The 16,574-nt window shown below is 39.8% G+C and overlaps 2 protein-coding genes across 3 annotated transcripts in view; one reads left to right on the top strand and one right to left on the bottom strand.

Moving 5' to 3' along the window:
- Positions 1–4,485: 4,485 nt before the first annotated feature.
- On the bottom strand, positions 4,486–12,169 carry shox2 (short stature homeobox 2). The gene is made up of 5 exons (XM_034115213.1): positions 11,718–12,169; positions 9,912–10,120; positions 7,645–7,702; positions 7,243–7,331; positions 4,486–5,988 (listed from the first exon to the last, which is right to left on the bottom strand). Exons 1-5 carry the CDS (start codon positions 11,974–11,976, stop codon positions 5,695–5,697), a joined length of 909 nt encoding a protein of 302 aa, XP_033971104.1. The 5' UTR covers positions 11,977–12,169; the 3' UTR covers positions 4,486–5,694.
- Positions 12,170–14,577: 2,408 nt separating this feature from the next.
- The window catches only part of rsrc1 (arginine/serine-rich coiled-coil 1), a 112,941-nt gene continuing 110,944 nt past the window's right edge, over positions 14,578–16,574 (top strand). The window contains exons 1-2 of one of the 2 annotated variants that reach the window (XM_034115082.1): positions 14,578–14,667; positions 15,205–15,405. In XM_034115082.1, the coding sequence (XP_033970973.1) occupies positions 15,221–15,405 (185 nt within the window). In that variant the 5' untranslated portion in view covers positions 14,578–14,667; positions 15,205–15,220. Of the gene's footprint in view, positions 14,694–15,204; positions 15,406–16,574 lie in introns of both variants that reach the window. The other variant, XM_034115083.1, reaches the window with a different exon arrangement.

Here is a 16,574-nt window from a genome sequence, read left to right as displayed (position 1 = left end):
GTAATAAATACATTTGCTTTTTTTCACTTAACTTGCTTATAAACAGCAATAACTGTTATAAGACAGCATTAAAAATAGTAATTAAAAAAAATTGTCAATAACCGTCTTAAGTTGCCCGACCATAAGAATTATTTTTGCCTTTATGTCCCAATCTAATTGAACAAATGTTGTATTGCAGAATAGTTTGCATATTGAGTAAGTCTTAAGCTTCCAAATGTTAAGTTTGAAATAAACACTAAATCATCAGCTTTACGTCATCATGGTAAGTACGGCACATTTTCCGTTTCTTCTAAAGTTCACCATAATAAACTTGATGCTGAGTGGTTTGCCAATAGTTCAGGGCGATTTCATATAATAAATATAACATATTGTTAATGTTTACAGATTCCTATGGTCCCTTTCTGAAAAAGTCCCAAAGCATTTCTCATGCGGTTATGATGTGTTTGAATGCAACTACCGAATGAAAAAGTGTATGGAAATTGCAGTCAGCGAATCCATCATAGCGTTGTATGTTTTCTAACATCAGTAAGATGTATTGATTTTTGTACTGCACATACTCAGATTTATGTCTATGTGAAAACAACTAACAGCTTTATGAGTATAACATTCACAGTACACAGGTGATTGATGCTTATGTAGAAAACCAGGGGCTAGTTTCCATCACATCTAAACTTTGCCGTGACCACACACGTCTGTCACCAGTTCAGAGAGCATTCGAATGCGGTTGACAGATATATAAATGGTCATAAATGCTTCCTTGGGCAGAATGTTGAAAAAGTGTTTTTACCCCAGAATGAATGATCCTGGACCTCCCTGGATTTAGCCACATTAAAAAGACACTTGAGCATCCTGATACAAATATTGGGTGATTTGTCGACGTTTTTGTCATTTCGTGACATTTTAAAAATGACATTTTGTAAACTTCAGACAAAGTGAATGCAATCAATATGAGAAGAGTAAGGCTGGCGTTTCCAAGAGGCTTATTGTAATTTAAGAGTCTGTGTACAAACATCTGATGATTGAAAAGCAAGTACTCTCGATTATACTTACACACAGATGATTGGATCTTACCAGCTTGTAAATATAGAGCAGCGTGGGCCAAATGCTTAACATTGACTGTGCCCCTCATATTTCTCTCTGGCTCTCTCTGTCTTTGGCTTTCCTTCTTCCAAAATGCTCACAAACTCACACCACAATGCACCAAATGTCACCTTTTTCCGATGAAGAAAATAAAATCCCCTCAGAGCTACTAATGCCCACAGGTCTCAACACATACACCCTTGTTATGTCTTCTTCCCAGAGCAAGGAGTTATACATTATGTTATCTCCCTAATCTGCAAACCAGCTGCAACTGGAAATGAATTAATAACAAATAAAATGCAGCCAGTACATAAAAATGTGTAGATCGCCCTGGGGCACCTAAACAGGAAACAGTGAAACAATTAGACTTCTTGTTTTGTTCTGACCTCTGTTTTGTTTTGTTCTACATAGCTGCTGAATAGAAAAGGAGCTGGAGATAGAGACTGTTGTTTTTCCTCGTCTGTAATCACCACCGTTAAGCCTCCCTGGTCATAGCAGGGGTCAAATCTGTGCGAACACCCACTTTTCATCCTACAGTGAAATTAAATACAGTGTTACAGTAGAGCTCTATGAATGCTATAATTCTCCGCTGACTGCAACCCACACCAAGTGCTGTGGTTAGCCACCCAGGCCTATACCATGCACGCATGTGATAACAGGCAGTGATATGGCGTCCTAATTGCTGGCCTGAGTGCTATTGGAGGGAGTTTTCAGCAGGTTTCTTTTTCACTTTCGCTCCATTTGATGTCTTTGAAGTTGGTCTTTTATCTGCCGTTGCTCCTGATGGCTGTTGTCTTTGGTGCGGTGCTGTGTGCGCCCTGCTCTTTGAGCACTCCTAACATGTAACAAAGGCAAACCCTTAGAGAGAAAAATAAGAGAAAGAGAGCTCTCTCATATACTTCCTCACATAAATTCATACACACACAAACAGTATATACAATCACATTTAGCCACAACCATTCACATGCAAAAAGAAGTGCCACAGCTGTCAGTAAAAACTGCTCTGTGATTGTTTAACGTGCCCTAATTTGATAAAGGGCCGAGTGCGGGAAATGAGAGAGTAGTGTATTTGTCTCTGGGGTTGTAGTGGGGTAAATATAGCAATGAGACAGCACCAGTTGATATGAAGGATTCCATGGTGTGGAGTGCTGGTGTGACTCACCAGGCTGATGATGGTCTCTGTGTGCGAGTGTTTGCTTACATGCATTTGGATTTATGTCCAGTGTTGTTTTCATTCATTTGAAGAACTTGAATAGAATTGGCCCACTTGACTCCTCCAACATGGTGTACAATAATCCATTACAGCCGAGGGAGAGAATGTGTGTGTGAGTTAAGGAGGGAGGGAGAGACCAGGGGAAAGCAGGAAGCCAGCGAGCGAGAGGGAAAGACTGTGAGAGAGAGCCCGCATGGCCGGCTCCCGGCTGGCTGCGTGGGGGTGTGTGTCTTAAGAGTGTGTTGAGAGGAGAGTGAGAGCGCTGGTCGTCTCCATGTCTAATCAGGAGAACACTTGTGTGTCCCCGTCTCATTGTCTCCTGGGCCCCTCAAGGCGGAGGCCCTCCACTCCACCACTACACCTCAGGACAAGCTGATAGCTGCCGGTCCAAGCCACAAGGGCAGGAATCGTGACTTTGGATGTAGTCATGAAAAGTGTTTAGGGAGGAACATTTTCAGTTGTTGTGGTAAAATTAAGACAGTAGTAAATGCAGACCGATTTGGGTAGATAAATCCTTCAGGTGATGCTTAATATTGCTTTAAATTAATGATGCCATCATAAAGTCATAGTCATCATACTTTTCATTATTTTCCCACAGGAATGTCCTTGTGGTGTACTTGGTGATAAAAAGTGACACTTCCAATTTATGGCACTTTTTAATTTTATATTCCTATAATCATAGTTCATGAGATTAGAAAATAATTATTTAACCTTTAAATCACAATTTGTATTTTCTAAAGGATGAATTTTAATGCAATACAACAAAATGAGATACTTTAGGCCTTTGTTTCTAAATGAAATAACTGAATATGTAGTAAATAATCTCTGAATAACTAAATTATTGTGACATAATTACTCTGATGAACTTGACCTCACTGGCAAGTTAAAACACAGCCGGCCACACACTACAACAGTCGCAGGACATGCGCGCCCCCGACCCCGATGTTTCAGTTCCATGGCAGGGCAGCAGTGCACGCTCCCGGCTCAGCAGTTTCCCAGTTCCGTCTCCTCCATTACTGGCGAGGCTCACAATCAATAATTCAATAGTTGTGGCGTCTAAATCCTGCCCCAAACGGCGAGATACACAAACACTCCAGACTGTAGTGCAGACTCTGTGAGATCAGTATTAATTAATAGCTAAAGACATTGTGTTTTGTGTGGAAATATCGGAAGGGGTAATGCGATCCGGATTCCTATAATTATAGGCTCCCGTGTCAGGTGTTTATTAAATGTTCAATAAGAGGCGGTTAAGATGTCAGGAAATAAATCAGGCAAATTTGTTAGTCAAGTGAGGCAGGCGTAAATAAATGATTTTTACAAAGACTTTGGCTTTGTTTAATGTAGGATGCCTGCATATTTGTTACGCATAATGCCAAACTTAAGGTCATGACACATAAACCGGCAACATTGTAATTCAGAGAAGATGGGCAAGAGGCCAGATTCAAATCGGATCACGGGGATTCACAATTGGAATTACATCGAAAACCATTAACCTATTATTTTATGAAAGAACATATACTATATATATATATATATATATATATATATATATATATATATATATATATATATATATATATATATATATATATATATATATATACTGACAATATCTTAAATGTGCTGGTGGAATTAAACATCAATATAAATTAGGCATTAAGGTATGTGCAGGCTAAACACTGGTAGGTATAGGCTACAACAAACACACTACGGGTTTAATTAAATTAAAATGCATATTTATTTGATTTAATTAATAGGCTGTTGGGGTTAGTTCATTTAATTATTGCAATACCACTGTGGTTTCAAATCTAAATAAGCAGCCTGTTATAAAATATATATAATCTGCATTTTCAGTGCTGAAAAACTTTATCTATCAGCTACTGAACGAACCCCTTTCTCTTGATCCTTTATCTACCAGTTTTTCTAGCTTGTACTGGAAATTACCAGCCCTCCTCTCCAAACGCTCCATAACCAATGTATGAATAATGCATCGGTTTGGCAGGAGAGCAGCAACAGACAGCCATGTTCCTGACTAAACGGGCCTGTCACAACTGTGACGTTATCAAAAGACCTATAGCTACAGGCATGAATTATTAAAAAGATATTGCCCTCAAAGGTTTACCGGCAGCAATAACAATAACAATAATTTAGAGGCCAATTAAGAATGTACAAATAATGTCAACTCATTAAAGAAACTTTAGTTAATTTATTATACGAACGAAAAACACTGTGTTTAGGTGGATTCACGTTTCACATGTGATGGAAAAAGTAAAACAATTTCATGAGTATTCTTTTTTAAGAAACCCGTGCCTCAGGTAAGTTCACTTTCACTGTTATAAAAACATCAAAATTACATACAGAAAGCACATAGTTTTTTAATACACGGAAATAAAGTAAAATACAAAATGAAAAATTCCCAACAAGGCATTCATAAAGCCACTAAATAAAAATAATGCATGTTTCTTGTGTATAAACATATTTTACACGTGCCCGTACCGGTACTGTCATTTGTTCGTGTGTTCTCTGTGTTATAAGATGACATAATGCTCCTTTTAAAGGCGACAAATTACCACCTTATATGGACACTATCGGGCTATCCTGACAAAAAATTCAGCATAGCCTGTATACACATATATTATAATCTCACATTTCAGGTGTGTCTCCTATTGTCACCTTTATCAGAGGAGGTCCAAACAAGGTCAAAAATAGGCCAAACATTCAAGTGAGAGTTGCCCTTCCTCAGCGAGCAAAGGAGAGAGACCGAGGGGGAGAGATGGCTCACATCACGTCATCCGTGAAGACAAACTCATGCAAACACTGCTTGGGCATTTTGGACAACAAACAGAAGAGAGAGAAACACTTGGAATATTGTCTTTTTTTGTCTCTGTTCTGTCAAAGATCCCCCGCTCTGTCCTTTTTACAGAGAAAGTGTTTTACAACGAGGCCAGCCTCTAAGTTCAAAATGAAATCGTAACAATAATAATATAATATTAAAACGGAACAACTGCAGAATGGTTCGCCTTGTTTGACAAAGTATCGACCGTCCCAGCTGCATCCTGTTCCTCGGGATGTCCCGCCGCTCTCCTCGGCGAAGGGCCCTGCGTATTTGGCTATCCATCCACTTGTAGCCTATATGGCCTCCAATAATCACTCTGTGTAGGCTATCACGTCACAGTCTCTTTTTGAATTGTCTTTTCTTTGTCTCATAAATAGCCTATATTTTTTTATAGTTACACTCGTCGTCCTTCATTTGAAAACAAAACATAAATATCTTCCTTGGATAATTTTTTCTCACTTTGTTCTTGGATGATTTTTTCACTTTGTAAGCGTTCAGTTTCTCTAAATGGCGAGGACGTGGCAGATGGCGCGTAGAGAGACGGTGTCCACCATTGTCCCTGGCGTCACAGTCCCATCGCGGCCGTGTGCTTCTTGGCCTTCAGTCTCAAGTCTGCGATGCTGGAGTTCTTGCTCGTGTTTTTGGCGGCGGCAGCGGCGGCCACCACGGAGGCTGCGGAGGCAGACTCGGCCGCGAGCGTCGCCAGGGGCAACCCGAACGGCGGCGCGGGGAACATCATGTAGGGCGCGTGCGCTGCCAGGTGAGAGTGCAGGTGGTGCTGCGCGTGGGCCACGGCGCTGTCCAGCTGCAGTTGCGCCTGCACCTGAAAGGAGAAGGGCGGCATGTTGCAATGACTATCCTATGGGACGAGACGCACGGGGAGAGAAGGGGGAGAACATGCGTTAACTTTGCAGTGTTGTGTGAAAAGTTCATTTCACTATAGTGTCATTGTTGTTGATTTGATGTATCTACCATGGGCGGTTCTAAGGGGGGGCCATCAGGGGCCAGTGCCCCTGTAACACTGAGCTTGGACCCCCCTGAAAGAAGCTTCTGACAATACCATGATGGTGCAGCGCTGTGCTTTAACAAGAATGTATTTAGTTTTCAATGATATCATACCATTTTTCATAAAACTTAACTAAGTTACTGACAAAAATTATTGGTATTTAATGCGGGTTTCAACCCAATAAATGTTAAAATCTTGAACTAGTGTCTTTTCATTTTTTTGTCCCAGATCAAATGTGCCCAAACTGGCCCCAGCATGGCCTTCCCAGAACAATTGGTCCAGAACGGCCACTGGAAACGATTAACTGCATACCCCTATCAGTGGTTAAATAAGTCAATATTGAGCTGGAGTTCAGGGATAAATCTCCAAGCTTTTCTCCTGAAGTGTCATTGAGCACAATCTCTGGATGCCATAGTGCTGGGACAGTATTGACTTCTGCAGCTCTTCTGAATCAAAGGTCAAACTTTTTGTTTTCATGTGGACATCAATAGCGTGAAATCTAATTGCCCATCAAACTTGTAATGCGTTTCGTAATATTTGGCCATATAATGCTATCTGTGCTCAAAGTGAGGAATGGACTACACTAACATTTTATATAATTTAAATAATGTATATAATTGTTCTATTCTGTCCACACAAACACGCATATATACACACACACACACACACACACACACACACACACACACACACACACACACACACACACACACACACACACACACACACACACACACACACACACACACACACACACACACACACACACACACAGAGAGAGAGAGAATGATGCACAGTGGTTTCAAGATATACAAAATTAATCAATCCAAGTTATAGCCTAGTGGTGGTAAGTCTACTAATATGTGTGCTTGCTAGAGGAAAATAGCCATAACAAATGAGCCATAAAACAATAGAGACAATTTTCCAATTAAGGTTGTACAGGCTACGCTGTGTTGGCACAGAGTTTTTGTCAGTGTGGTTTTAAGAGTTTAGTTACCCCCTACATTGGAACTGGAGTCTCTGCATAGCACTTGGGCAGAGCTTGTGCCAAGACAGCAGTCCGGGGATTGGTCTTGTTTTAAGACTAGACGCTTCAAAGTAACTTGCCTGTTGGAATGGCATCCGTAAAGCCCCCACGTTGACATATGGCGCTACACGACAAGCTTCAAACTGATTCGCTGCTCCAATCAGGACTCCTGCAAAAGCACAGATGATAGCTTAATTGTGATGATAATATGCAAAAACCACAAAGAAGTAAACTGTACAACTCAATAACAATTAGTACTCGAAATAACTGCAATAACGTCCAATATAAACAGGCACTAAATAAATCACATTGCTTTTGAGGGCTTAATTAGCCGAACATTAAACCATGTCCCAAATAGTAACAGTGCGTAAAGATAAAAAATGCATGCATCTGAATGTGTATTTGACATGATAGAATATAATATAATGTAATATAAATACAGTGTTGTGTTTTGTGGGAGTATGCAGGATAAAAGCCTATACCTTTATGTAACTGGTTCTCCTGCTTTCTGCATTTGGCTCTTCTATTCTGGAACCAAACCTGCAGGGACAGAAATTAATTAGAGACCTACTGATTGGCAGCTGCTTGTGAGGCCATGTGTAATTCCTCTCAAAGTGACAACAACCGCAGAAAAACAATATCCCCGAGGACCACTGAAATATTAATGGCACTGCTTAACCCCAGATTTGAATTATTACATTTAGTCCACAACAAGGGAGAGAAAGGAGGGTTGGAGCAGAACATGGAAACTAAATCTACGAAAAGAGGGACAGCAAAACCTTATTAGGAGAATAGAAACACCCTTGTTGGAAATGTGCAGGTCTATTGGACTGTAATAAATAACCTTGTCAGCGGTGGTTTCATCTTTCTATAGATTAGTGTCCCCGAAGAGTTGAATGGACTCTCAGATATCGGATAGCAGCAATGCTATTACGGTTTTGGACATCAGAGCAAGGCGATCTGAGAGCATCTCCCTCTTTCTCTTTCCATCTCCCTCTCATTAATTGACCGCTGAAATTAATTACCCTTATCTGCAGAAAATCCATGTCAGAGAAACGCTTAAATGCCTCGCAGTTTTGTCTAATCACCGCCATAACACACACTTGCACAAGAAAAACGCTTCAAAGATAGCTCTCTTCCCTGTTTCCTTCTGTCGAAATCGACATGCGTCAATTTCAGAGAAACGCCTTGGAACACACATTAAACGCTTTATTGCTATGATAGTCTGCTTTGAATGTGAACAAAACTCGGGCTCAATTAGACCACAATACACCATGTCGATCAGCAATCTCCCTTACATTAGGTCCATATATAAACACAGTGAAAGCATGATTGAAATATCATATTGATTTGGCTGTCAGCAGGCTTCATTTATTGACCACAATATATGTCACTCGGAAGTCCTTTTGTGCACATTTCAGCTAGAATTTATCGCGACGATAAAAGCAAATGCTCTGTTGTTATTGATTGAGGCAGATGTTTTTGTAAAAATGTTAAAAAAAAATGTGTGGTCTCTGAATGCAACTGGTAAAACGATATAGGCTAATACTCCAACCGAGAGAAAGAGGGAGAGAGCTGGTCTTGATTTGGGTAGAAATAATACATAATTTATGCAAATCCCCGAGCTGTGCTCCTTGTTCGCGATACAATACGCCTTATTGGTGAGATTCCAGTTCAGGCCGGGAGAGCACTGCAAAAAGCTGGCTTTAACTTTTTTGGGGGGGTGCGGGTGAGTTTGGGATGGGGGTCTTTTGGGCCCGTTTTATGATTTATTTTGTCCTTTACGACCAACATATTCAGTATGGAGACAAACGCTCAGTCTTCCCCTGAGCCGGAGCATATGGGATAATAGATTCTGGAATAAGATATTATAGGGTTTTGATAAATCAGACGAAAGGAGTATCTATATGTTCATTGTCCCCCTGCTCCTGTTACACAAGGCATGTCTGAGCCCCCCTCCCTGACTGGCTGAAGCCTTACTGGGTTTCTGCGCAGATGGTCTGTCCCCATGAAAAACGACAGCATCGCTGACAAAAACAGGGCCTTGGTAACATACACCCTAAAACTGAAGGCAAATATTTGTCGTCTTATTTGTCTCGCTGGATTTGGACAATAAAGATTAAAACGACTCTCGTGCTGCAAACAAATGCCTAATTGAGACAATAAGCACATTAAAAAAATCAATAGAAACAGAGTAACAAATGATGTGTTTATTCTCTCTTTAAAATCTTTAAATTCAATTATTAAAACAAATATGTTTGTTTTTTACAAATTCAGACTATACTGATTTTAATATATGTCTGTGATAGCGTATATGTATGTTCTAATTAAAACAAAAATGTTTTCATGCCAATTCTGTTATTGCGTGATATCAAGCTTATAACAAAAAGATTAGTGAATATTTTATTAAAATCCCTCTTGGAAAAGGAAATATTAAGGGAAACATATTATGTGCATGTCTGATTGTTGATCTATTATTATATTTAGTATTCTTCTTATTATCATTATTTTCATTATTATTAGACTTATATAATATGTGTTTTCCTTTAAATATTTTAGTTTGAGCATGATGGTCACTTTGTATTTGACACAAATACGCACACTGCTATGGTGATGAACATGTTATTAATGATGAGAATGAATATTTAATTTTCCTCGTTTTTTTTATTCACTCATATTTAAAGGACCCGCGTGCCAGTTAGTGCCTCAACATCACTTTCACTAGTTGAATTAAAAGGACCCTTCCTACCTGTACTCGGGCCTCCGACAGTCCCAGTCGCTGGCTCAGCTCCTCCCGCATGAAGGCGTCCGGGTAGTGGGTCTCGTCGAAGAGCCGCTCCAGCTCGTTGAGCTGCTCTAATGTGAAGTTAGTCCGACTTCTCCTCTGTTTGATTTTAGTCTGTGCCTCGTCATCTAATGGCTTCGAGTCCTCTTTCCTTTCTTTCACGTCCGTGTTGCCTGTGTGGTTGCAGACGAGAAGAGAGGGAGACATCATCATCACGGAGCTGCTCTGTGACCTCAATGTGTTGGCACCATTGGCCTCCATTTTCACACATTTGTTTATCGTTTAATATGTTCTGGAACATTTAATATGTTCTGGAAAATTAAGGTTTATTCTCGTATAATTACTCAACCGGATAAGCTCTTTTATGGAGTGAAAATTAGCCAAACTGACGTGTGTGTAAAACCCTACCCCAGATTAAAGAGGCGAACTGAAAAAAGGTGAACTACACAAGTGACTATCGACCTACCCCAATCGTAATAAAAACCTAGATGATAAGAAAGAAGAAAGAAAGAAAGACATGCCCTCCCAGCCCTCAAATATCACAGAGCTATATCAGACCTCGGATGTTTTGTAGAGCTACATAAAGCTCTTTAATTATTAATTGCTTATAAATATGCAACGCTGTGCCCACTGTTGGATGTCTGATACATGCTTGTCGCAGTTCCGCTTTTAACCACGCTGCCCATGACGAACAGATGTCATTTTTACAAGCCACTCAACTCTAAAATATCCTGTCCTCTGTGTTGTCACACTGTCCAGGTTTCATAACACACAGCTGCCTAATTTTTCTTAAAGTGTAGTACAAATATAAATTCATTTGAAATTGGTTGGTTTGGAAAAAAATATCAACAAAGCAGATCCTTATATTTAATTAAATATTTGTCTATTGTATTTCTTTTTATTAATCCTTACATTGTGTTGCAACCTACTGTTGCAACAATCAATTGTGTATTCAATTGTGTAATCAATTGTGTATTCAATTCCTTTACTATTGCACATTATGTGCTTTCTTATCTGAAAACAGACAACAGGGCACTGAGAGACAGCAGAGATAACAAGACTTTGACCACCTTTCATTTGCAGCGGTGTCTGTATGTCAGGTGTCTGATGCTCCTCTTTTATTTGAAACATTGCTATATATCTGAAGATCTATGAGATAGCAGAAACATCCATTTATGTGACGAATTAATATAACCTTTATGGTTTTTTCTTCTACCTTTAAGGCTAAACTGCGGGTTTAAAAATCCAGGACTAGAATGCACCTGTGTTCATAAACTTGTGAACAAATAAGCACATTGGGTTGAAGTAATGTGCTATTATATTTCAGCATTAGCATTTCAGGCCTTGTTGTTTATCTGGGAATAGGCCTTTTAAAATAAATAAAAACTTTTTGAAACTGTGCCACAGCAAAACATTATTAAGCTGCAAGCATCTTATTCAGACTGAATATATGAATGAGCAATAATGTTGCATTAGCAAACAACTAAATAAACACAAATGATACTTTCAGAAAGCACCAGTTAAGGATTTTTCTTCTTACATGCTGCAACTTGAATCAAATGCTTGATTTCTCAAATATGTAGTAGCCTATCTGATTGGATCATATAACGACCTAAAATAAAGATATTTTAAATGTATTTCTCAATCAAAAACGTAGTTATGATCACCGATTATTTTCTCTTGACCAGAATATTCCTGCCTAAGTCTTTTAAGTCCTCTAACCATCCCATAGATAACGATTGTAGACTACAGTACTCCATGAAGTCCTACCGTCTATGAGTTTGGGGCTCCCGGCGTCCCTGATTCTCTCCGGGCTGAGCATGTCCGTTTCCCTGCCCGGCGAGAGCGCACCGTTCCGGGTGACGGCTGCAGCCTCCTCCCGGCTCCCCGGCTCCGCGGTTAAAGACTCCCTGCTGCCTGCTCGCGTCGAGCCGGTCTCCAACACCTCCCTGTAGGTTATCACTTCCTTCTTCTCCTTCACTTTCTGATCGAAAGACTTAGACACGAAAGCGGTGAGCTCTTCCATCATGCCTTCACTCCTCTTTAAAAAAAGAATCTCCACACACACTCACACACTCTCTCCCTTTGCTCCACGACAGCTTAAGACATCAATGGTGTGGCTCGTTTTAAAGTCGACCCCTTGGAAATGATAGCCTACGAAATGATGCTGCCAACTCTGGAAGAAGGTAAAAAATGTATAAAGAATATATCTTCTCTGCCAATTCCTCCCTCCTTTGGTAGCGGAGTTGGGAACCTGCTGATGATCCTCTATTGAAGTCACAGTATTTATACTTTGCGGCGCCTTGCCCCCTTGATCCGTGCAAATTACCTCCCCTCAGGATGCCGGGATGAGCCCCCCCTTCCCCTCCACTGATATGGGAGAGAGAGAGAGCAGATGAGTTTAAAAAAAACATTAAGCAGCACCGCCGCTATTGGCCATTAATCCGAGATTGACAAGAAGGACTAATTAATTTAATTAAGCGCTCATTCGCTGCTATTGTCCTGAGTTAGTTTTTAAACACCCGGGAGATGGTCATGGATCTCTCTCTCCCCTCTCTCTCTTTCTCTCTCCCCCCCCCTCTCTCTCTCTCTCTCTCTCTCTCTCTCTCTCTGCAGGGGTGTGGCTTAAACAAATCTGAAAATGACAAGAGAGGGAGAGAGAGAGAGGGAGAGGGAAGCACATGGATGAGGAGTCCTTCCTCAGTATATCTCTGATCTGGGGGAAAAATAAGTCACAACGGTGACACGGAGAGAAAAGAGATAAAGAAAAAAAGCACAACAGCTGAGATGCCGAGAGGAGCAGCAACGGCGACTCAATACAAGGAGCTTTAGAGGAAGCTCAAGTGAACATAGTTGGCCTGAACGCACAGTTGCATACAGTTGGCTTTAGGCCTGGTACATTTATCCATTTTGGACTTGTTGATATTAATGCACTTTGTCACTTTTGATTGAACAGAATTTCCCTGCATGAAAAAACGAATTGAAAAAGGTAAACATTTATAGGCTATAATATGATGATAGAATTAAGGGGTTCAAGGACTAATTTTGTAACAATGCTAATGAACGGAATTATTATTATGAAATATTGTATTAATGTTTTTGCACGTGTATGCATGCAATATAAGGTATTCAAATGTGCGATTACAACATGAACGTTTGGGGACCCTGTGAGACAAATCCTTTAATGTGCAGCGTTGCTTTTAGTTTCTAATCAGCAATTATGTATTTTAAATTGTCATCATTAGTGAGAGTATATCGCCTAACATTCATTCTCAGTGGACTTTTTAAGCCATTAGGATGTTAAATAGCAGCTAAACGTTTAATTATAATGCCTCTCGCGATACGTTGCCATTGGGCTCACTAATTATCGTTTTCCACTCGCTATTTCTCGCTGAAATGATTGCCTATATTTGCAAAAATAAATAGACCTAAACAATGGTTGACTTGCGGTGAAGAAAAGTGAACGCTGCGGAGAGAGACCAATTAAGTGAGGAGAAGAGGAAATATAGGCATACAAGAAATATATGACAGGATTTTGAAAACGTCCGGATGAATTTGATGCAAAATTAAGAGTGTTTATTGATCATCTATATAAAGCCCCACCTTTCCAGGCGAGTGCTCTAACAATTCCCCTAATTAAATATTAACAATGTTTCATCTTGGACCTAAGGCATTAATTAGGCTACTAATACTTCTGCTGAATCTGAAAGCACGATGGATTCCATGATCGCAGATAAGCATCTATGAAAACCCCTTTGACTTCTAGGCTATCTATCAGCCATATATTATTATGCTTTTGGTCCATTCATAATGAATGGACCAAAAGCATACTAATATATAGATTCATTCATTCATTCATGTTCTGAGTGAAACAGTGATCGTTTTACCTTAAGTGCCTTTATGTGTATTTGAATTGATACAAATAATTAATTATTAAACTTTGCTGAAAATTGGTTGGATGCTCTGTCATCCCTTGCATCCCTCTGTGTAGCCTACATGCTGGCGTTAAACTGTATTATCTGAGATGATGACCCAATGCAAATTCCTGTTAATGGACCTCAAACTTAGGCTAGGCTACATGTATTTTCTTATGTTATAATTTGTGAAATGCGCGTGGGTATAATCGGATCAAAACGGAACATGTGTAGCGCTGGCTGTTGATATAGCCTACCTCCCATAAATAAGCCTTCTTTATAGCCCTATTCTTTTTTTAACCATTTTAATGGAACCAGACTCCTCTGTACAACATAACAATTAAGAAATAATTGAAGAAAATATGTTGCTGATCCATTAATTGGACTCGTACTTGATTAAAGAAAGAGTATCAAAAGTGACTCTGAAATAAGCATCAGCCAATATTTTCAATAATTTCCTAGCCTGCATCAGACATGCAATAATGGAAAGCTTTGCAGGATTGCTTACATCAATACGCACCCTTATCACAAATTAAAGTCAAGTTATAGCTAATGTTACTTAATAAGGCATCAACAACAACAACAAAAAAAGCTGCACTATGATTTGAGGCTGAATATATCGTTTTGGGCAAATCATAAACACCTAATTCGAACCCATGATAATGATAACAGATGAGCGCAGTACCTCGATCGATTGCTCTGTGTAAGATATTTCTGCCTGGACTCGATCGATGCTTTCCGGTTTCACGAGTAGAGTCTCCTGAGCAGTGCATGGCAGAGTTGTGGAGCTTCACAACGACTTAAAGGTGAGGAGCGGGATTTTCATTGCAGGGTAACTTCTTCTTTATTTTAATACACTTTTGTCCTTTGTGTAGCATTTACTGACTTCACTGTGAGAAACGGTAAATGCTAAGCGGCTCGAAGGCTTCAGTCAAAACAAGAACACGCATTTATTAGAGGTAGCACAGTTAGCCTGCTAGCTAACCTCCACATAAAACAGATGTTTAATCCATATTTTTTATATTTTCTGCATATACGACAGCTGTGTTGTTCGAGCCCTAACAGGGACTTATAATGCATAACTTCCTTTCGCGTTGTTGATAAGCCTAGCTGCGTTGTTGTTGTTGTATAGCTACACCCCTTACTCAATCTTTGTGGTTACATTACATTAATAAAACATTCAAAAAATACATAATAAAAAGTGTTGTACAAGTAATGTAGAGGAATGCATTACAATCTGTGTTACAGTGTTAAGTGGGTTCACGAGTGTTTTGTATCAAAGTGTTGCTAAATGATAAGAGTTAGCTCCTCGGTTAGTAACACTACTGTCTGTGTTATGCCAGCTGACAGACAGCCAGCATGGGTCGGCGCTCGTCTGATAGTGAGGATGACAGTCGGAGCAGGAGGAAGAAGAAACAGCGTCGACGGTCATCCTCCTCTTCCTCTTCGTCTTCATCCTCCAACAGCAAGGTGGTCAGCAGCCGGAGCCGAAAGTCCACTCGTCTGAATCGTTCTCGTTCAAGAGATAAGGACAAAGACAGGAGGTGAGGGTACATGTATACACGCTTGGACTTTATATTAAAAGGTAGAAGGGCTAAAGACTGAGTGTGTGACTGTCCTGCCTCGTCGAGCAGGACAAACTGACCAACTCTAGTCCTGCTTTGACACCTCCTGAGTTTCTCCTGACTTAAATGGCTGTTCTTCTCTGTGGCTGCAGAAGTGAGCCAACAAATTGGAAATACTGTTTGAGCATTTTATGTCTTCTTATGTTGTCTTACTGTATTTCCTGTGACTTTTTTCACAAATCATTAGAGGGGCTGTTCTAAGCAACACAGTTTGACATATGTTAAAGTTCAGGAGTCTGATGTCATTTTATAAAAGCATCTACGCAGTTGGCTTCTCTATGTGCTAACAGTTTAAACACATATCAGGATATGTCTGATAGATGGAGGCCAATAATTGTCTGATATGCCTTTTACACAAAGTATAGATACAGGTGTTACTGATAACACTAACGATGGCTCAGTTCTTGTTAAGTACCTCAGTCAACTGACTGTGACAGTATGCTCAATACTAGGACCCTGAAACGGAATCAGCTTACTGAAATTCAGCCATGTTTTATTTTATCATTCACACCTGTGCTTTATTCAGCTTTGAAATGTCAAAGTCTGATGAAAAAGCCCTTTTGTTGAAGTGACATTTTTGTGACTGTTTGAGAACACAATGGGTGTTTTTTCTTATGGCTTCAAAAACACGTTGGTGCATCACTATGGTAAACCCATGTGGGTAAAGGGAGAGATGCCCTGATGACTTATATTCGTTAGTTTGGACTTTATAAAAAAAGTAATGTTCCTCAACATGCAGCGACTTCAGTTAAAACAGAGATCACAGAAAAAAACTTCCAGAAACGTTTGTATGTTTGGCATGAGAACCCTTTCATTCAGATGGATGTTGCATTGAAATTTCCTAAAAAATCTGGTTATTGGTTATTATATAGCCTAAGTAGATGCTGTCTGGTATTGTTGGGTTTGGTCCTTTCTTAAGGATTTCTCAGTAAGGATTCATGAAAAAAAGTAAAGTCAAGGCCCCTTGCTTTGTGTCTAAACACATAATATAATATATATGAAGGTTACTCGCTCATACCTGTTTTATAAGCTCTCCTCTCCATGTTTCTAAAATACTACACCTTGCTATTTAGCAGTTTCATAGGAAT

Source organism: Trematomus bernacchii, unplaced genomic scaffold, assembly GCF_902827165.1.
Source record: "Trematomus bernacchii unplaced genomic scaffold, fTreBer1.1, whole genome shotgun sequence".
In the NCBI taxonomy this organism is placed as follows: Eukaryota; Metazoa; Chordata; class Actinopteri; order Perciformes; family Nototheniidae; genus Trematomus; species Trematomus bernacchii.
This window is presented reverse-complemented; position numbering and strand designations above follow the sequence as displayed.